The sequence below is a fragment of the Rhipicephalus sanguineus genome, chromosome 7, assembly GCF_013339695.2.
Source record: "Rhipicephalus sanguineus isolate Rsan-2018 chromosome 7, BIME_Rsan_1.4, whole genome shotgun sequence".
NCBI lineage: Eukaryota > Metazoa > Arthropoda > Arachnida > Ixodida > Ixodidae > Rhipicephalus > Rhipicephalus sanguineus.
In genome coordinates, this window is record NC_051182.1 from 160009880 (window position 1) to 160032526 (window position 22647).

At 49.1% G+C, this 22647-nt stretch overlaps 1 protein-coding gene across 1 annotated transcript in view; it reads right to left on the reverse strand.

Moving 5' to 3' along the window:
* Positions 1 to 22647, reverse strand: part of LOC119400410 (H(+)/Cl(-) exchange transporter 7-like) — a gene marked incomplete at its 3' end in the record, with an annotated part of 53872 nt that overhangs the window by 27626 nt on the left and 3599 nt on the right. Inside the window, 4 exon segments of the mRNA XM_037667433.2 lie at positions 1015 to 1108; positions 3003 to 3086; positions 12401 to 12544; positions 17561 to 17670. Of these exon segments, the coding sequence (XP_037523361.1) occupies positions 1015 to 1108; positions 3003 to 3086; positions 12401 to 12544; positions 17561 to 17670 (432 nt within the window).

The window sequence follows — 22647 nt, forward strand, 5'->3', positions numbered from 1 at the left end:
GAAAGCCAACTTGCTGGGGCACTTTTGAGGCACACGGAGTTTGATATATCGGTTGTCGTTGCTATTTTCGTTCGATGTAACAGTAACTTTTGCTATATATTCTCAATGTAAATTTACCGTGTTTAGAAATTGTTCGATATACGGGATAATTTGATATAAACGGGTTCGATATAGTCGGGCTCGACTGTATGCATTAATTATTACTACTTCCAACCCTCTGCACTAGCTGATAACTAGAACACGGTTGTTACAATATATAGTTGTGCATCAGTAGGCATGAGCATTCCAAAGTGGCACACTACATGTCCTCAATATTCTGTAAGGCATTATATGCTTACTAACAGACTGAAACTCTCTAACGAGCATTCCATGTAGTTAAAGATGCGTGCAGCAAGTTTATAACGCGACATGGTATTCATTAATGACTAGGAATTGGTGAAGAGTAAATTTGAGGTTCAAAGCAAATAGTGATGTGGTCGAATAATTTCGAATCGAATAGTTCGAATGAAGTGGAAGCAACTTTGAATAGCAGCAAGGTTTGTACAGCAGTGCAGGTTATAACTGGTACAATATGTCACGTTTTAAAAATTACTATACTTAGTGCATATAAGCCCATATAACACGCCTTTAAACTAAAAAAAAAATCATTGAGGTGAAGGTAACAAGTACATTTAACCTTGAAGTCTGGCTTCGCGGCAGTACGGATTTCCTCTGGATGAGTGGTTTCACGGCATGGCATCCTCACACTGCAGTGAAACCACCTTTGCAGGGGGGTCATATGCAGTCGAATATACATTTGTTCATTTCGAATACTTCGAAATTTCGAATAATCTAAATTCATGTCGAAGCAAATTAGAATACTGTAATATTCACTCAAATATTTGAAGCGCCCGAATATTCTCCCATGCCTACTAATGACAACAACTGGAGTATGACACTGCACATCTCACATGTTACAGATTAAAAGAATGGCTTCAATCAATCAAAATATCGTTTGAAATATGGGACACCCACCAACGGGTGCTCCAAAAGCAGCGGCCACTCCGGCGGCTGCCCCGGCAGAGACGAAGTCTCGCTTTTCATGATCCTCGCGGAATTCCCGGAAGCACTGCAACGTCGAGAAAAAACTAGCTCATACACAGCCAACACGTAGTGCGTAAAATGTTCTAGGCTTACAAACAACTTGTGGGGATCATCTCAGTGAAACAGCATTAAAACACCACTCATTCACAACCCCCACATACACTGAGGAATAAAAAAGTGCTTTCCTATTAATGAACTCAAGAAGTGTGGCAGTACAGAAACTGGGGTAGCAAATGACAGCAATTAATTGAATAGTGCTGCCTCCATATTCTTGTATAATCGCATCAAAAGTAATAAACAAGCAACTCCCACATTTTCAAATAATCTCGATTTACCCTTTGCTTTGGCATCAGCCAGCAACTGTCATGTTTACTTTTCATTTAATGTGTTCGTTAGGCATGTAATTACATCCTAAACTTGACTGAGTGCTGATTCGTGGCTTCAGAAAATGCTGTGGGTTTAACAAAATTCAATCACGACAATCCAGTATAGTTTGACAAGTAGACATACACACAGAGCAGTGAGGTATTCACTCAAAGAAGCTTTCTTGTCAGCAAGAACAATTAATTTCTTTGTGTGGTACATTTCTACAAAACTGCTTTCAAACCCTCCATCTTTTTTTCATCACATTGCATAACTGAATGAAGCTGTTCATACAAACTTTGTACAGTAGAACCCCGCTGATACGTTTTTGAAGGGACCGTAGGAAATAAACGTAAGAGACGGGAAACGTAAGAGCCGAAAAACAGGAAAAACGGCAAATTATTTAGTGGTACAGAATTTTATTTAAATTCTTACGAGCAGCACGAAAATTGGCGCGCTCAGCCGCGATCTAGTCGATGGATAGAAACGCGGAGCTTAGGACGGCCTCATCCACAGAAATGTAATCAACGTATGTGATTTTTTTAACATCAACAGCTGTAGGCATGAAAGAACTAAGCACACGCAATCACGACCGGCGCGGCGAGTCCGACCGCAAACCGCACACACGACCATGCGAGCTCCAACCAGCTCGAACTCCTCCCGCTCTCCGGCAAATAACGATGATGATGAGTCTACGCCAACGCGATGGCAGAAGTGAATGCCTATCTCGAAGGCCTTGCTTTCGCAAGCAATTACGTCATACACGCCATGTTTGTGCAATACAAATCTCAAAGGCTATGCTTTTGTCAATAGTAAATGCCAATCTCGAAGGCCTTGCTTTCGCGAGCAGTTACGTCATAGACGCCATCTTTGCAATTTGAATCTCGAAGGCCATGCTTTTGTTTGCATCAATTGAAAGATTCTGCTGCTTGGGCCTCTCATGCGGCTAATATTACGGTCAAACGAGGCCAAGCTGCGTGAAAATGCACCATGGCGGCTCTCTTTGGTAGTCACTCGGTCGGCTCCGAGCGCACTTCGCGACGTATCATACGGGAACGGTCCGACAGTTACGACGTAACAGCGGGGTTTCCAATACATTGTATCCTATGGGAGCTATGCCGGGACCGGCGGAAAACGACGTAACAGCCGGTAAAACGCAGCAGTGAGGAACGTAACAGCGGGGTTCTACTGTATATATTTTTCACAATGCTCCACACCTTTTCCCCACTAGCTACAAGGCTTCTCAAAAGTAATATAAAACTGACCCCTGCAATTAATAATAAATGATATGTAATCTTGTCTCACTGTATTCCAAAGCCCCAACTGTACACATTTTATATTTGTTGTTTGACTTTGTGACCTCTTCCTCTACCACATTTGTTTCACAACATTTTATCAAATATTATCCTTACAATAACTTCTAACATAATGTTTTTTCACGCTGTTTATTCGTTCAAGCAGGACACTGGAAACACTCTGTGCATACTGTATTCTCTTCCTCTGTATGCATCATTGAGTGCAACACTTCCTTGTGGAAACAAGGGCTCGGCACTCACATTGAGATCCTTCCTAAACGTGGTGCTCTTGCCTTGCGAGATACCAGCGGCAATCACCGAGCCGCAGTGGATCATGGGACCTTCCTGAAAGTACAGAGGTGAAAAATCATGCAAGAACCATGAGAAACCATGCACTGAATTTGCGTCCAACCTTTGTCAAGCCCTTTACAGACACTAGCATCGACCATTTTGCAGTTGCTCTGGTCACGAACTACTTTGCCTTTTTGGCACTGCACGGAAAGAGCATTGGCATGAGCAAATGTGCAGTGAGTCACTTATTTTAGAAAAATTGTCTTTTTGCCTGAGGCTTTTATACACTGTATAGTCTACAGCCAATATCGTGTTGTATGTGATGACTACAAGAAGCTCTCTTTGGGGTTCTCATTGCCACCTTATTCTTCAGTGCTTTTAAACAGAACAGCTGCAGGTTGTGGGGGTGCTGTCGGCCCCTGTGGAGTTGTCTGCGCCTAGTGGCGCACGCGCGCCTCGCGGATAGGCCGTCGGCGGCAGTGGCGCTGGGCTCGCGAGCGTTGGGGTTCGCGCGTGAGCGACGGCCGCGCCACTGGAGAGAAGCGAGCGAGCCCGCCGCGGCCGCCGGGCGGGAAAAAGGAAGTCTCTTGGGATTTGGCGGCTGGCGTGGACGGGCGGCTTCCCGCGGTGGGTCCCGCTGGGGGACGATACCGCGGCTCATTTCCCTCGGGGCCCCTCGTCGGTGAGTCGTGCGTCCTCGCACGCCGCATTCGCGGTTATTGCTTGTATGTTATGGTGTATTTCATGTGTTACGTTGTTGAATGTGTGTTATGTTATCCAAGTATTCATTGCCCGCGTGTAATTGTTTTAGCGAGTGACTAGATTGTAATAAGATTCAGCCGGCGAGCTCGCCGAATGTAAAAGCAGTGTGTAATAAACTTGAATGTGTTCGTTGAACCGACCGCGTCTGCTGTCTTCCGTGTGCTCTGAGAGCCGGCGATAATGAGAACACCCGATCGCAGATCCCACACTGGCTGCCCAACGTGGAGGCTCTTGGGGCATCGGACGACAGTTTTCGCGGTTCGGGCATCCTTTGTGTGAGCCGGGTTAGAGTAGGCCTAGGGGGGGATTGTCATCGCAAAATGGCGGCGTGCTTTCTAGAGAGCGAGGAGATCGGTTGTTGTGGCATGTTTGAACTTGTCGGCCCACTAGTTTTTTTTTTTGCTGTTTGCAAGTGGGGAGATTGGTTGTTGTGGCATGTTTGAACGCGTCGGCACACTAAGAGTTCTTTTTCTTTTTTTTTTCTGTACGGAAGTTCATTTTATTTAAAAAAAAAAAAAACGTCGTTGAGTTTTCGGTACGAGCCATGTGGTCCGCATCATGGGAGAGCGAGGCATAGAGTACGTGGATTGTAGGCAAGCCCGAAGCGAGCGTGTACGGAAGCTTCGTAGGTGGTCCGGGTTTCTGTAAATAGTTTCTTCTGTCTCTTTGACTCTGGGAGTCGCGGCCTGTGTAGCCGGGTGGCCAGGGGCCACGGGTGTCGTTGCTGCTGGTATTGCGACTCGACGCCGGGGCGTCGTGACATCGTCCGGGACGATGGGCGCCGATCGCTCGGTAATCTGCTGTGTGCAGCGAGCGCGTAGGGCCACCTCACGGAGCTGATGTCTCCTCGCGACTGCCTCCTCTGCGGGGTGCTCGTTTTGGATGCCGGTTGTTGTCGAGCGACTCGTTGGGCCTAAGGCCTTGCGGGGCCGCCTGTCGCGCGGGGGACACAACCCGTTGGATCGTGGCGATGAGGTGTTGCACAAATTAAGAAAAGCAACATTGGCTCACTTAAATTTGTCGTCTGCCGCCGCCGATATCATTGCTAGCCGTTGCTACGTGGGCGCTGCGCCCGTAGCTCCCTTCCCCTTGCTCTGCGGCATCGTTCTGTCGAGTGTTTTGAATGTACGCAGCGGGATTGACGTAACCCGCGGCTGGCTGTCCCCTGCACGTCGTCTTCGCCGTTGGCCGGGAATGCGGTCGAGATGTCTTGGGCAATGGACATGCCTGTGACCTGCGCGGCGGTCTTCAAGCTGGGGGGCCCTCGTGAGTGTTGCCCATAACCGGAGGACGTGTCGGTGCGAGCGACGCTCTCTCGCGCCGACGGCCACGTCGCCTTTGCGGTTCCGGGACGGAGGCCAAGCCATCGAGCCAGTGCAGCGGTGTCGACCAGCGGCTGTGTCGCGGTGCACGGACATTCTTTAGGGACATTTAGGCCACATGTGTTGTTTTTAGTAGAGCTTGTGTAGATGTTTGTTTTCAAGTTTTTTTTTCGGGATATGTGTTGAATTAAGGTTGGGGGGATGTGGGGGTGCTGTCGGCCCCTGTGGAGTTGTCTGCGCCTAGTGGCGCACGCGCGCCTCGCGGATAGGCCGTCGGCGGCAGTGGCGCTGGGCTCGCGAGCGTTGGGGTTCGCGCGTGAGCGACGGCCGCGCCACCGGAGAGAAGCGAGCGAGCCCGCCGCGGCTGCCAGGCGGGAAAAAGGAAGTCTCTTGGGATTTGGCGGCTGGCGTGGACGGGCGGCTTCCCGCGGTGGGTCCCGCTGGGGGACGATACCCCGGCTCGTTTCCCTCGGGGCCCCTCGTCGGTGAGTCGTGCGTCCTCGCACGCCGCATTCGCGGTTATTGCTTGTATTGTCACGTGGTCGTGACGACGAAGACAGCAGTCAGCACGTTCGAGATGAAACTGTTTACTTGGCCGAACTTGTGGCCGGGAAACTGTAAGTCAATCTACAGCAACACACTGATAGCGGCGGACAGAGCGTCGACCGTCGATCAACTGACAAGCGGTCAAGCGCGTCGGCTTTTATACAGGCGCTATGGAACTTTCCAGCAATATCGCTGGTGGCGGCGTTATCTCTCGACAAAGCTGGAACATTCGCGTGCGGCACGCAATCTTAACAAAACGATCTACTAAAATCGTGAAGCTTCTCGAACACTGCTTCACGGCCAGCGTCGAGCGTTGATAACCGTCCTTGCTGGTCAAACTCGAACACATCAAAATAAAAGAAGAAGCGGGCGTGGCATTGCCCCCCTCTGAAAAAGCATCGTCCCGATGCTTGCAACAGAACATGCAAAGGAAAAAACAAGTGCATGCACAAATAAATTACAATAACAAAGGAAAAAGTAGAGTTCTCAGGTTCGCTAACGCGCAAAAAACGGCTTAAGGCGCACGACATGGACGACTTCAGGTCGTGCGCGGCGTCGCTGGGAGTTCGTAATGCCGTCCGGGACGACCTCGTAGTCAAGAGCGCCGTGACGTCGAAGCACCTTGTATGGGCCGAAGTATCGACGAAGAAGTTTTTCACTGAGCCCACGTCGGCGTATCGGCGTCCAGACCCACACACGGTCACCGGGTTGGTACTCCATGTGGCGTCGTCGAAGATTATAGTGACGGCTGTCGACCCTCTGCTGGTTCTTGATGCGCAGGCGGGCGAGCTGTCGAGCTTCTTCGGCGCGTTGCAAATAGGCGGCAACGTCGAGATCGTCTTCGTCGGTGGCGGTTGGTAGCATTGCGTCGAGCGTTGTTGCCGGGCTCCTTCCGTAGACCAGCTTGTACGGCGTCATTTGCGTCGTTTCTTGCATGGCCGTGTTGTATGCGAAGGTCACATACGGAAGGATGGCATCCCACGTCTTGTGTTCGACGTCGACATACATGGCCAGCATGTCGGCGATGGTCTTGTTTAGCCGCTCGGTGAGGCCATTGGTCTGTGGGTGGTACGCTGTGGTCCGGCGGTGGCTTGTTTGGCTGTATCTCAGTATTGCCTGAGTTAGGTCAGCAGTAAACGCCGTACCTCTGTCGGTGATGAGGACCTCTGGGGCGCCATGACGCAGGAGGATGTTCTCAACGAAGAACTTTGCTACCTCGGCGGCACTGCCTTTGGGCAAGGCCTTCGTCTCCGCGTAGCGGGTGAGGTAGTCAGTCGCTACGACGATCCACTTGTTGCCGGAAGTCCACGTCGGGAACGGCCCCAGTAGGTCCATCCCGATTTGCTGGAACGGCCGGTGAGGTGGTTCGATTGGCTGCATAAGTCCCGCTGGCCTAGTCGGTGGTGTCTTCCGTCGCTGGCAATCTCGGCAAGTCTTGACGTAGTGGGCGACGTCGGCAGCAAGGCGTGGCCAGTAGTACTTTTCCTGTATTCTGGCGAGGGTGCGGGAAACACCGAGGTGTCCAGCCGTCGGGTCGTCGTGTAGGGCCTGGAGGACTTCTGGTCGCAATGATGAGGGCACGACAAGAAGGTAGTCCGTTCGAAGTGGCGAGAAGTTCTTTTTCAGGAGAACGGCGTTCCGTAAGAAAAACGACGACAGTCCTCGCTTGAATACCTTCGGAACAACGGCGGTCTTGCACTCGAGGTACTCCATAAGGCCCCCCAGTTCCGCGTCGGCTCGTTGCCTTTCGGCGAAGTCGTCGGCACTTATAGTTCCGAGGAAGCAGTCATCGTCGTCGTCTTGCGGTGGCGCGTCGACGGGGGCACGAGAGAGGCAGTCGGCGTCAGAGTGTTTTCGTCCGGACTTGTACACGACGGTAATGTCGAATTCTTGAAGCCTCAAACTCCATCGTGCGAGACGACCTGAAGGGTCCTTCAAGTTAGCTAGCCAGCATAAGGCGTGATGGTCACTGACAACTTTGAAGGGCCTGCCATAGAGGTAGGGGCGAAACTTTGACGTAGCCCAGATGATGGCAAGGCATTCCCTTTCTGTTGTGGAATAGTTGGCTTCTGCCTTGGATAGTGACCGGCTAGCATAACTGATAACCCTTTCAAGCCCGTCAGTCTTTTGCACAAGGACGGCACCGAGTCCTACGCTGCTAGCGTCGGTGTGTATTTCAGTGTCGGCGCAATCGTCGAAATGCGCAAGTATGGGTGGCGTCTGCAGGCATCGTTTAAGTTCCTCAAATGCTTGCACTTGCTCCGTTTCCCACCTGAATTCCACGTTAGTCTTCGTGAGAAGCGTCAGTGGTTCGGCGATGCGTGAAAAGTTTTTGACGAAGCGTCTGTAATAGGCGCATAAGCCGAGAAATCGGCGCACGGCCTTCTTGTCGGTGGGAGGCGCGAAGTCGGCGATGGCCGCTGTTTCCGCGGGTCTGGGCGCACTCCAGACTTGCTGATCACATGGCCCAGAAACAAGAGCTCGTTGTACGCGAATCGGCACTTTTCTGGCTTCAGGGTCAGTCCAGAGGCCTTTATTGCTTGAAGTACTGCCTCGAGCCGCCGGAGATGCTCGTCGAAGGTCAAGGAAAACACGACGACGTCGTCCAAATACACAAGGCACGTCTGCCACTTCAATCCGGCCAGTACAGTGTCCATGATGCGCTGGAACGTCGCAGATGCCGAGCAAAGACCGAAAGGCATGACCTTGAACTCAAAGAGGCCGTCGGGTGTTATAAAAGCCGTCTTTTCTCGGTCTCTCTCGTCTACTTCGATCTGCCAATAGCCGGTCTTGAGGTCCATCGATGAAAAGTACGTCGCGTTGTGAAGTCGATCCAGGGTGTCGTCTATCCGTGGGAGGGGGTACACGTCCTTCTTCGTGATTTTGTTCAGGCGCCGATAATCAACGCAGAAGCGCAGTGTCCCGTCCTTCTTCCTCACTAACACCACGAGTGACGCCCACGGACTCTTGGACGGCTGGATGATGTTGTCGCGTAGCATCTCGTCGACTTGTTTCTTTATCGCGTCGCGCTCTCGAGTCGAAACTCTGTAGGGGCTCTGACGGAGTGGTCGAGAATCTTCTTCTGTTATAATGCGGTGCTTAACAAGGTGCGTTTGTCGTACCCGCGATGACGACGAGAAACAGTCCTTGTATTGCAGGAGCAGGGTTTTGAACTGGTCTTGTTTGACCTTCGCAAGGCTCGGGTTGACGTCAAAATCCGGTTCGGGACCTCTATTCGTCGAAGCAGGTTCGGCAGCATCGAAGAGGGCGAAAGCATCGCTGGCGGCTACACATTCGTCAATGTAGGCAACCGTCGTACCAATGTAGAGGTGCCTATATTCGTGGCTGAAGTTTGTCAGCACTACCTTTGCTTTACCGTCACGCAGTTCGGCTATACCTCTTGCGACGCAAATTTGACGGTTCAGGAGTAGTTGCTGATCGCCCTCGATGACGCCTTCAAGGTTCGCAGGTTTTTCGGTGCCGACGGAAATAATGACGCTGGAGCGGGGCGGAACGGTCACCTGCTCTTCTATCACATTCAATGCATGGTTCCCTGGCGTCGCGTGGGGCGGGAGCGCTTTGTCTGAGGTTAGCGTTATCGACTCAGATCTCAGGTCGATGACGGCGCCGTGGTCACTTAGGAAGTCCATTCCAAGTATCACATCCCTAGAGCAATTTTGTAGGATTACAAAGCTCGCAGGATAAGTCCGGTTATTGATGGTGACTCTCGCCGTGCAGACACCAATCGGCGTTATCAGGTGGCCTCCAGCTGTCCGGATTTCGGGTCCACTCCAAGCGGTCTTTACTTTCTTCAGCTTGGTGGCGAACGGTCCACTGAAGACAGAATAGTCGGCTCCGGTGTCGACGAGAGCTGTGACGCTGTGCCCGTCGATAAGAACGTCGAGGTCGCTAGTTCGTCGTCTCGCGTTGCAGTTAGGTCGTGGCGTGGGGTCACGGCTACGTCGGTTTGTTCCGCTGCTTCCCCGTTGCGTCGTCAGGTCTACTTCGGTCCGCGAGGTTTCATCGGCAGGACTTCGTCTGCTTCGCGTCGTGTTCTGCAGGTCTCCTCGCGTTGTCGTCGTCGGCGGCCGCGGAGGATCTTCGGCATTTCGTCGTGCAGCAACCGCACCTCCATCGGTTGCTGCCCTTAGTTTTCCGGATACGGGCTAGGCGACCGGCCCCGGTTTGGGCCAGTGTACTGCCGGCGGTGCGGTGACATGTAGCGGCCGGGCGACGGCGAGCGGGAAGGTCGTCGTTCTTGCCACTGTGTTCCGGTGAGGAAGTCGTCGATGTCGCGAGGCCGTTCGCCTGGCTGGGGGCGCGGCGCGTTGACGGCGAATCCGCGTAGCCCCATCTGACGGTACTGGCAGCGGCGGTAGGTATGGCCGGCCTCCCCGCAGTGGTAGCAGAGCGGGCGGTTGTCAGGGGCGCGCCAAACGTCGGTCTTCCTTGGGGCATAGCGCGGGGCATAGCGCCGGGCGACAGGAGGACGGTAGGGCGTTGGTGGTGGTGGCGGCGGCGGCGTCTGGCGGCCGAACTGCTGCGGCGGCGCGGCGTCATGACGTGGACGAGGAGCGGGGGCGTTGCGTCGGGCTGCTGCAGCATAGTTCATTGCTTGCAGCTGCGGCTGCGCTGCATCGGGGGTGCCCAGCGACTGCTGGATTTCCTCGCGGACCATGTCGGCGATCGAATCCACTTGAGGCTGCGCTGAAGGCAACAGCTTGCGCAGCTCCTCCCGCACTATCGCTCTGATGGTTTCCCGTAGGTCGTCGGTGCCTAGCGAGTGCGCTTCTGTGTAGCCTGTCGACAGGGTTGAGCGGTTGTATTGCTTCGTCCTAATCTCGAGGGATTTTTCAATTGTTGTAGCCTCCTTTAGGAATTCGATGACAGTTTTCGGTGGGTTCCGCACCAATCCTGCAAAGAGGTCTTGTTTCACTCCCCGCATAAGGAAGCGGACCTTTTTTTCCTCAGGCATCGCAGCATCAGCCAGGCGGAAAAGTCGCGTCATCTCTTCCGTGTAGATGGTGACCGTCTCATTCGGTAGCTGTGCTCTTGTCTCCAGCAAAGCAGCGGCCTTTTCCTTGCGGACGATGCTCGCGAAGGTATTAAGGAACGTCGTCCGAAAGAGGTCCCAGGATTGAAGGCTCGATTCATGGTTTTCGAACCACGTCTTCGCGGCGTCTTCTAAGTAGAAGTAGACGTGGCGCAGCTTCTCTTCAGTGTCCCAGTGGTTGAAGGCGGCGACTCGCTCGTACGTCTCCAGCCAGCTCTCCGGGTCTTCAAACGACGATCCACGGAAAGTCGGTGGCTCCCTTGGCTGTTGCATCACTACCGTTGTAGGTGGCAGGGGGTCTGTCATCGTCTCGGCGGTCGATGTGACGGTCTTCGGCTGCCTGGTGTTTTCGGGAAGGAGCCCGTACTCTGGTTGTAGTCCCTTCTGCCGGCGGCTGGTTCGAGGATCCGGGTTGTCCTTAGCGTCGTCTTCTTCTCGGCTTGGGCTTGGGTCAGCGCCCCGCGGTGGCGTCCGGATCATGAAGCAGCACCTCCACCAGATGTCACGTGGTCGTGACGACGAAGACAGCAGTCAGCACGTTCGAGATGAAACTGTTTACTTGGCCGAACTTGTGGCCGGGAAACTGTAAGTCAATCTACAGCAACACACTGATAGCGGCGGACAGAGCGTCGACCGTCGATCAACTGACAAGCGGTCAAGCGCGTCGGCTTTTATACAGGCGCTATGGAACTTTCCAGCAATATCGCTGGTGGCGGCGTTATCTCTCGACAAAGCTGGAACATTCGCGTGCGGCACGCAATCTTAACAAAACGATCTACTAAAATCGTGAAGCTTCTCGAACACTGCTTCACGGCCAGCGTCGAGCGTTGATAACCGTCCTTGCTGGTCAAACTCGAACACATCAAAATAAAAGAAGAAGCGGGCGTGGCAGAATGTTATGGTGTATTTCATGTGTTACGTTGTTGAATGTGTGTTATGTTATCCAAGTATTCATTGTCCGCGTGTAATTGTTTTAGCGAGTGACTAGATTGTAATAAGATTCGGCCGGTGAGCTCGCCGAATGTAAAAGCAGTGTGTAATAAACTTGAATGTGTTCGTTGAACCGACCGCGTCTGCTGTCTTCCGTGTGCTCTGAGAGCCGGCGATAATGAGAACACCCGATCGCAGATCCCACAAGGTTCAATGAAGGTTCAACAGAAGTATAGTTTGCAATTTACTTATTTTTAATTTTTACACTCAGTATAACAATTTTGCCTCCACCGAGGCAAGGCCTACATTTGCAGTAGACTGCGAAGTCTTGTGGAAGTAAGTTTTTGCCCAAAAGTTAACACATCAAAGTGGGAGTGGACATGTTCACCCTCCCCCTCGTAGATAGGGTGGCTATGAAACAGTATGGCGAGCCACCTGGTGGGTACTTTTCTTCTTTCTTCTGTATGTACGATAAATGGAATAAACAGTTTCATGTCTGTCAGCATAGTTGCCTTGCTGTTAAGATGACAGACAGTAATGAAGCCTGTATCATGTTTGTCTCCAATGCTGTCTTCGTGAAGCGGTCTATTTTGCCGGCTATGGACGTGAGAACTGGAACAGTACCCAAGATGGCCACTGTCCACTTACTGTCTAATTTGCTGTCTACAGCGAGTATTGGAACACACCGACAAAAAGGGTCCCACAGAAAGGGGTCCCACAGCAGAGGCCGCAAAGAAAGCACAGCCCCAACGCACCTTCCCAACGGCCAGGCCTCCAACCACAGAGAGGACCACACCCACGGCCTTGGTGACCAGAGTCTTGAAGCGGACCACTTGGGGCACCTTGACACCGTTCAGGTAGCACTTGATCACCGGAATTCCACTCGCTGCGGCCACGGGCTGAGAAGACGGCACAGGCAGTTAGTAAATGGTTGGCAACTACCCGGGTAACTGCTTATTACCTAAATACTCTTTTTTGTCTGAGAACAAACATCTGAAAAAGCCCTGCAACATCTTTCTAAGTCACCACAGAATGACCTTACAAGTAGACTGGGTAGCCTCATGAATGTTCTGCTCCAAAGGTTTTCAAATCCATCAAGTATGAGCAGAGTTTTTGCATGAGACAATCTTCTCTCCTTTTGCCACAAAGAGTGTGCCAGAAGCTACACAGGGGGGATGGCATGAGGTTGACACCCAGTCCATAATTTACATTGCCATGTCACAGCCACTTTTTCTGTTCTTTCTTTCCTTTAAATGAATGACCTGCTATATTTGATTACAACAAGCGCAGCTATAACGTTAAGTGCTGTAGGATTGACAGTTGGGTGAGTTGATTAGGATGCATTTTTAAGAAAACGGCGCAATAGAACGAGATGTAAACACTGGAACCACGTGAGCACAAGCACCAACTCACAACTGAAGCTGTATTCAAAAGTGCAGAACAAATATGTATATATATAGTACATGCATGTGTCTACAAATACAAACCACAAAGCAAAAACCAAGCGAAGGACCAAAACATTAACCACTAAGATACAAGATTTCTTTATGCTGCAGTGTGATCAATGAAAAACTGATACATGAATGTCTTTTTCCATGCCTCGATTACAGTGCAGACCACTTATAACGTAACCGCATATAGTGCAGGACCGGTTATAATGCGGTCTTTTTCGACTCCCGTTTACCCTCCCATAGAACCGCATGTATACGCATACCGCTTATTGTGCAGTCCCCCAAGATGAAATACCGTTTATAATGCGGTTGCGAGAAAATATTTCTGACAAACGCGGTAGAGAGTGCGGTTCTCAAAGGAGGTACGCCGCTGGGGAGGGAGCGACGCGGTCGTTACGAAGGGCGAGGGCACGCACAGTGAACGAACGAGGGGCGGAGGGAGGAAAAAGACCGCGGCAGCGCTGTGCGGGCTCGCAGAGTGGGGAAGGATGGTGGTTGCCTAGGCGACGGAGTAGCCTTTGCACCGGCGGCGGCAAGGCTCCGCGGCCGCTTGCCGGCAGCGCGTTACGCGTGGAACGTACGATCGCGTCCTCATCAAGTGCGCTTTAAAGTAAGTTTCCTGTCGGGAAAAGCGTCGTCGTTATCACACTTGCTACAGATATCGCGTCTGCTACCTCGTCCGCAAATTGAAAAGTTTTGCAGCTTCATGACGCGAGCTTTCGCCTTTTCTGCCTGTGCGCGGACTTAAACGAGCTTGGCGGGTTTTTGTCGCCGTTGATCTCCCAGCCGCGAACATAAACCGCACAAACTTCGTATCATGCGCGCTGTTCTTGGGTTAGTGCTTGAGTGCGATCTTTTCGACGTCCGATCTTCATGTTGTCTTGGAGAAATTTCCCACGACAACATGCTGAACCGCACGCCTAATCAGCGTTGGTTGCTTTTCGGTAGCGGTCGCGGGCGATGAAAGTTGCGGTTTGGTGCGGAATCAACGAAACTTTTTGCGATGGCTGCACTTGAAGGGAAGAGAATCATATCGTTAATGAAAACGAGGGCATGGTTGGCACATGCAACTCTCGAATGGTGGTTCCGGATTCGATTGCAATGTCTTGGACAGCGCGTGCGCGCCCGTGATATCGAACGATCGGTACCGCTCAGCACGTGAAATTTCGGTCGCGATTCGACATGGTTTCTGTGTAATGCGCATACCTCGAGGTGGCCTGAAACGTAGTCGGCGAATTTCCGCGATGGCACTTTGTTTTGTTTGCTTTTTCCCCCCGTGTTCATTTCGTTGGCAATGCGGGTCTTTGGCGGTTAATTTTTGAACATTCGGAGATTTAAGTGGTTGTAAGCGCCCCAAATCGCATATGTCGATTATCGGACACGCGAGGCTACATGCTCAACACGTTTTGTGCAACTGCAGCCTTTGTAGAAGGTTGTTTTGGTTATAGTGCGGTACCGCTTATAGTGCGGATATTCGCAACTCCGGCGACTTACGTTATAAGCGGTCTATACTGTACTGAGATACCCAGACTCACATTATTCAGAGTAAGAAACATTCATGTGTCAGTTTTCCATCGGTCACAATGCAGCATAAAGAAATCTTTTATCTGAATAGGCAACGTTTTGTCTTTTGGCTTGGTTTTTGCTTTGTAGTGTGCAGCCACGTACGTGAATATATTCGTTCTGCACTGTTGAATAAAGCTTCAGTTGCGAGTTGGTGCTTGCGTTCATGTGGTTCCAGTCTTTCTGCCTCTTTCCATCACACCATTTTCTTAAAGGACCCCTGACACCAAAATTGAAACCTCAAGATGTTTGTGTTGTTTAATTGTCCTGTATACGGGGGCACTCCTGAGCGATTATTAGTGCCGGATGTTAGCTTTAGGATATTTTAATTTGGTTTTAATGTAAGCGTGAGTGCTCATTTCAGTTGGCAGCACCTCGCGACATCGCCACTGGTATGACGTAGACCGAGACCCCGTGTGACATTCCATAAGTAAAGCGAGATTGTCAACGTCAGAGAAGATTTGCGGGGCACGCACAATACCACGACTGGCACCCAGCGAGGACTATAGACAAGTTGCTTAAGTACCACTTTCCTGTCCGCGCCTATGCCGACCGATAGCCCGCTATCGATTGTTTTCAACTTCAAATTTTGCCACGCTAGGAGCACTTGCGGACGACCAACATCATCCATCGTATAAAAGATGAGAGGACCGAGCACTCATAGCTTCAAACATGGCGTTGTCATCGCGCCCCTGCCTCTCGAAAACGGCAAATTTAGGCGAATTCCGGTAAGTCTGAGTCAGATTTTTTTTATGCTGGCAGCAGCGCAGACTCTGAAGATGATTTTGACTCATTGGCCTTCAGCACAGACAGCGAAAGAACGTCAAACAGCCGTGGAATGTCAACAGGCAATCGCTGGTAACTTTGGTTTTGATATCCGAACCGAGTTGTCGCTGCCGCGCTCCGTTCGAAAGATATGTGGCGTGTTCTAAAGGTCACATTTTTTATCTGTGGGATATCAGCATTGTTTGGGCGGGACCACTTGCCGGCGCCTGCTGATCGCGTGGAGTTTCGCGCGAGAAAACAATCCGGAGTGGACCTTGGCATTGTGCTCCATAGTGCCACGCGGCGTTTCGTCGGAGCCGTCGATTTCTTCATGCTCTTCTTTACTTGAGAAATAATCGCCGAGATGTGCAGCACAACTAATAAATATGCATGAATGCATACTCTTCAGCAAAAAGTAACACAGAAAACGAAGGTTTTCTGTGAAACACGATGCACAAACCTGTGCTTCACTGCATCACGTAACTGCATTGCGGGGTGGCATGATAGCCACTAGGGCTAATGTTTTCTTTTATATCTAAATAACGACTAGAGATAGAATGCGTATATTTGCAGGGATATTGAATATGGCATTTTTGGTTAAAATGCATATTTCGAAATTTTTGTTTGTTCAATTGGTGCAAGGCACCATTGATGTTCTTACAGAATGTTCTCGTTTTTCCTGTTAAAGTTTCTTCTTCCAAAAAATTCTTTAGAAACGTTTGCTTAAATATAAAACCATTAGAAAGTCCATTCCTTGTTCTACAAGTTCATATCATATATTACAGTATCAATAATGTTCTGTGCAGTAGAAAAATTGTTTACAAGAGTACCCAAAATTGGCCTATTTTTCCGCGGACAGGAAAGTGTTAAGTACTATTGCGCTCAGTATGAGCTACATCACGGGAGCGTGTGGCCGAGCGCTCTGAAAGGTTGTACACTGCTGCCGATCATGGCATATTCTCGAGTCATCGAGAGAGAGTTTGGCTGTCCCTGCGAGCACGCATCACCTCCACTTGCTTTCACCCTCGCCCTCGTTATGCCCTGCGGAGATATCAGCTTCAAAAATGACAACTTCGAGAGTGAAAGCAAGCAAGTGGGGGCGATTTGCGCTTGCACGAGCAGCCACACTCTCTCCCAATAACTAGAAAATATGCCATGATCGGCGCCACTGTACAACCTTGCAGAGCGCTCGGCCATGCGCTCATGTGATGTAGCTCACAATGAGCGCGATAGTACCAGCAACACTGTAAAAAGCCCCTAAACGTTCAAGCAACACTGGGCTCGGCCGCCACTGTGCATGAAAACAAATAAAGAAACACGCAAGAATGCGGCGCTCGTGCGAGTGAAAAGAAATATTGACGGAAGATAGACGTTTCATTTCAATGTGAACATTTTATGTGATCCATGTGGTATGCACGTCCAGCCAAACGCACGGGACTGGTCGTGCGCAATGCCGGCCGTTGGCTGCTTTCTGTACATACATACAGATGGCACGGCAATCGATTCTTTTTTGCAACTTTTCTATTGTTTATCACCCCTCTCGCTCCGTTGTCGGGCTGCTCTCAACAAAGTTCTGGCTGCTTCGACCAGGAATCCTTTTTTCTTTTTCCTAAGGGAAGGGGGGGGGGATATACAGAAGCCCCCGCATCGTTTCATTCTGTACCGCACGCGGGGCACCAATTTGAAAAATGCACTTTCAACGACACCAAAGCTTGAGTGCACGTGATCTTGGGCGCTCCCCGGCTGTGGGGTGCTAGTTTCTTATGGTATTTAGGCGGGCGTTCCAAAGTGACGGCAAATTGTTGTCAATTAACGACACTAGCATTAATTATACAATGCATTAGAGCATTTACGATTCAATTTTGGAATTACCAGACACAAAGCTACAAATTACAGTAAAAAAGTCGCAACCAAAACTTTCGCTGTAAGGGTCCTTTAATAAATCACAGCTCTGGCACACAGCTGCAAACTGAGTGGCTGCAGTACCTACACGACATGGCATGTGGTCACCGAGATCACATGCTGGTGCGTCGTTTATGAAATCGACCAATAACTGTCACAACCACTTCCTCACCAACCTCCAAATAATGAAGAACACACAACAAACGTGGTCTCTTCGTAAACACGTTTACTCACCGCAACGTAAGCCACCAAGATTGCACCAGCCAGAACAGCAGCTGCGTTCATGCCAACCCAGCCGAGGTAAGGCAGGATGACGCAATCCCTGCGGATGCAATCGTTTATCCCTTTTTGATGTTTAGTTAAGGAAAGAATTGACTGAGTGGTGAATTGATCGATATACCATTAGTTGCTTGGCTGACCAAGCGATCGCTTCGTCAATTGACCAACTTACCTCCAGGTTTCCACACATAAGAGGATGACAGAACATTTTACTCATGCCATAGCCAGGGTTCATAGCAACTTTGAAGAAAAAAATTCAATGGTTTTTAGGACTTTCAAGCACCTAACGAAGAATTTTCAAGGACGTGAAACAACACTTGTTCAGATCGTAGAAAAAGAAAACACCAGCTAATACAGCATGAAGCACATCCTTCATTGCACACAAGCCAAAGCAGGCACTTTTTCACAATTAATAGCTCACTAAAGGAATTCTCATATTTCCTTTTTCGCTCATATTTCGTTCACTGCCGGTTCTATGGCATCACACTGTTTTCCACAAGTTTCAGTATTCTTCTGCTAGTTTGCTTAAACTGATTCACCTCACAATATGGATGTATTGCGTGAGCGTGTGTGCACACAACACGCACACAAAATGTGCATTGCCAGCCTTAGAATTTTTTAGCTTTATATTAAAGGGGCATTGACATAAAATTTCAAGCTCAAGATGTGTCCTTCATTTGATTGTTCGGTATGCATAAGTATTTTTGACCAAGTTTGAATGGCATCTGTCACCTGGAAGTTATTTTATTTCAAGGGCAAAGAGCGTATGAAAGCTCAATGGGGCTTTCATCATCCTGCGACATCGAGACTACTGTGACGTGTTCTGTGTGGCACATGCCATCCTGAGTGACGATGCACTAGTAGGGATGATGTCAACGATTCGAGTGTTTTTATTGTAGCGCCGACGCCCTGAAACGCTCTCACTTTTCATGCCTGATCTTCATCGCGCAGCTTTGAATGATTTCATGAAATTACAAGACGCAAACCACCAAGAAAAGACAGGCAAAAGGAAAGAGCATGATTCGACGTGTATTCGTCAGTCAGCATGTCGGGGAATTGTGTTGTTGGAAGCATGGAAAAAGCGGAATGAGTGTGTCGTTTCATTACACATGAGGTACATGCCAACACGACGGCAAGCTATCAAAGTGGAGTAGCGTCAAGATAAATATCATCACTAAGAAGTAACACGCAGGTAGCGTTAATAGTGAATTTTAGTTTGTCCGTAGACTTTGTTGCGCTAGCGTAATACCGGGTTACTGCAGCCGTAGGCCGGATAGGTGGGGCCATCCGGCGGTGCAAAGAAGACTTTGCAAGCACAGAACTGCTATTGTAGAAACCTAACGTATTCTATTTCTCCGCTGGTGTGCATTCGCTATACTGATATTCCTTAGACCCCTTTGCGTACACCGAAATATGCCGTGCATGCTAAAATTCTCTAATATAGCTAATTGAGACACACCAAGGAGCATGGCCCAAGCGTGCGTCCCCAGGCACCTCCTCGTTGCTGCTTGGAATGACGTCCATTTTTGATCGCTGTTTTGCAAAGCGTCGAAGTGAAAATGACTTGCGACGTTGCGAATCGCGGCGATTCCAAGTTCCAGGATGTCGTCTTCAACACTAGTCGACAGTTTTGACGGCAATGCTGGTGACAAGGCATGACCGAACGTGTGCGCAGTGTTGTATGCGTTACCGAAAAAAAGTAACTAAATACGTTACTCGTTACGCTGAAGAAAAAGGAACGCGTTACCACCCTGCGTTACTCATAAAAAAAGTTAACGCGTTACCATTACCGTTACCGAAAAAAAGTAACGGACGTTACTTCTGCCCAGGCCCGTAACCAGGAATTCTTTTCAGGGGGGGGGGGCCACTTGGTGAAAGCCTTGAAAAACACCAATTTTTATTTTTTTCTGTAAAACACCCCCCTCCATCAGAATTTCGGGGGGGGGGGGGAAGCGGGGCCCTCTGTCCCCCCCCCCCCCCCTGGCTACGGGCCTGCTTCTGCCGTTAACCCATAGTCAGAAATCTCAGTCAGTGCGTCCTAGCCTCAGGAACCTACAATAGCAACTTTATTGCTATTGGTGAAAGCCTTGAAAAACACCAATTTTTATTTTTTTTTCTGTAAAACACCCCCCTCCATCAGAATTTCGGGGGGGGGGGAGGGGGGCCCTCTGTCCCCCCCCCCCTGGCTACGGGCCTGCTTCTGCCGTTAACCCATAGTCAGAAATCTCAGTCAGTGCGTCCTAGCCTCAGGAACCTACAATAGCAACTTTATAAAACTCATATTTATATATCACATTAAAGTTGTCGCCCCAACAAGAATTTTACCCGAAATACTGACCAAACGAGAACAATTCACACAAATCTGCCGTATGTTCGCATTACGTACTATAGCCGCCTAAAGGTGCCTGTAAAGTTACATGTGATGGCTTCCAACTCAGTGGCAAATGGGGAAGATATATTTTTCGGAACGGGTCATTAAACGCGAAGTGACCGATTTCATCATCAACACTCTCCGCAATGATAACATCACTGAACTTGCAGTACTTTGACGGCGCGCTTCTACTACCAAAATAAATGCGCAAATTTTGCAGCAATAAAGGAATGCTTAAATGGCATAAATGTGCGGTAAATTAGTTGCCCACATCAACAAGTTTCTTTTTTTTTTTTTCAATTTGACCTGTATATTGCCGCAAATATTGCGACCGTGTAGGTGACAGTGTTCAAGGACAGCCTCGCTTGCTTAGGAGTTCAGTAACCAGCAACGTAGGTGCAGTTGCAAATAGCAAGAAGCAAAACTAATTTTGATTATGAAGTTTATAAAGAGTGCTAGAGTATTGCAGGGACAGTGTTCTAATGTAGCTGTGTTTCAAAGCTTCAATCGGAAAGCCTGAGTCGCTTATTAGTGAATACGTCCGCACTTACGCTAAATAGGAGCTCGACGGACGCACAATATCTTACTCCTGTATTCACTTTAAGGAAGAGCCGGCAAACGCGCGGAAAGTTTTCCTTGAGCCCGCTCATGAAGATGCCATGTGGCATCAAAGGTACCGAGACAGTCGCTCATCTTCAGTTGGCGATTACGTTCAGAAGGCATTTCCAAAGAAGTCATCCTCCTTTGCGCTGGAGCTCACATCGAGTCTTGGTGTCCACAAGACGAGCAGGTCTGGACAGCTAGCTTTTGACGGTTACGAGGACTGCATTACACTTCAGATGATCAACGACAACTTGAACTTCGATAGAAACATAACCGAAACTCTAGCAGATCCATTTAATAACCTTCAGCAATTTGCTCCCCATTGCAATTTCGCCGTTACTTGTAACGCGTTACCGCCAACACTGCGTGTGCGCCTAGCAGACGAAATGTTAGCTGAGCAGCTGAGCCTCACGTCACTCCTTTCTGTAGACAAGTGGTCAGCTGGGGCGCGGTCTGGAGGCGGCGCTGCCGGCGCTAAAAAATGGCGGGCTTGCCGGACGTTTTGAATCGTGCTAGATACCAGTGATCTAAATCAATAAAACAGATAGTTATTCAGTGGCATTCTGGGTTGCGAATCGCTACTAGGGGGGTCGATAACTACTCGTGGATGCAAAAATCTCGACATGGGTGAACTTGATGTCAGTGCTCCTTTAATATATAGATGACATAATTGCCGCTAATATAACAAAAAACGCAGGAAGAAACACAGACATGACAACACGGGCAGCACTTCCAACTTACTTTGTGTCATTTTAAGAGAAATTATGTCACATAGCAAGTACCAACTAGGCGATGAACAAATTCACCTCATAAGCATTTATGCGCACGCACTCACACATTTGCAAACAGGTCAGGCACCCTTCCCTCTCCACTGCCACAAAATAAAATCCTCGTTAACCCTCTGATCAAAAGTAGGCTCATGCGAACACAACTTTCTAGGCTCAAAGTGAATGGCAATTAGTGTCAAATAATTTTGAAGTGAATTCAAATAGTAGTGGGATTTGAATTGTAGTAGGATGCAAATTATATGTGGAAAAATACTTTAAGTTTTAAAATTTCTCATACTTAGGTAATATAAGACACTAATAAAAAGAATGATTGAAGTGCAGAAGCGTGCCTCCGCGCTGGGACGGATTTCCCCTGACAAGGTGGTTTCTTGGCACAGCAGTCCCGTGTTGCAGTGAAACGATCTTGAAGGTGGGTTACGTGTGGTAGAATATGTCTATTCGTTCTTTTTTGATACTTTCAAACATTAAATTAATGTCATAGCGAATTGGACAACTGCAATATGAGCTCAATTATTCGCACAGAACTATCCAATATGCAAGTGCTAAAAATTGGCTCAACAAAAGTGTATTGACAAAATTCGAGGACATTTAAGGAGCTACAAAAATTTAAGGGTTTTCGAGGCCTTGAAAATGCTATTTGAAAATTACGGGGTTTTCAAGGACCGCTAAGAACCCTGACAGCACAGACCCCTGGATTGATTTCACCCATATCCATCAGAATGCATCAAATATACAACTGAGCATGCATTAATCTTAAACAGATAGCAAAAGCTTGGTACACAAATGTTTACGTAATGTGCTCCCATTACAATAAAGATGCTGCAATTATAAATCAACAGTAACGTCATGCTGAACAGGAAACTACCATGGCAACCAAGCCTTCGAATATGGCTGTATATAGTCTTTTGGGGATGAAAAGTGGAATTACTACACTTCATAAACATAGCCTGAAGCGATGTTTACAGTTTGGTACAGAAAGTAACCATCATGCAGTAGGAGGGAACATAACACAAACTCTGGCTTCACTATATGATTATATTGCAGGTGTATGCAAAGTATAGGAACCTTAATGGAGTGACATTTCCTGGCTATTTTCACTGTCAGTATTTCTAGATATGCGGAGTCCAGGTTTCTGGGATAAGGGGCTCTAAAAATAGACAAAGTTCACTATGCAACTGGAAAACGCTTATACTTAACCAATATTTCGAGACATCGCAGTTCTAGCTAAGATGGGATCACTGTACCTAGTTTAACTATGACCTGTTTGAGCGACAGAATGG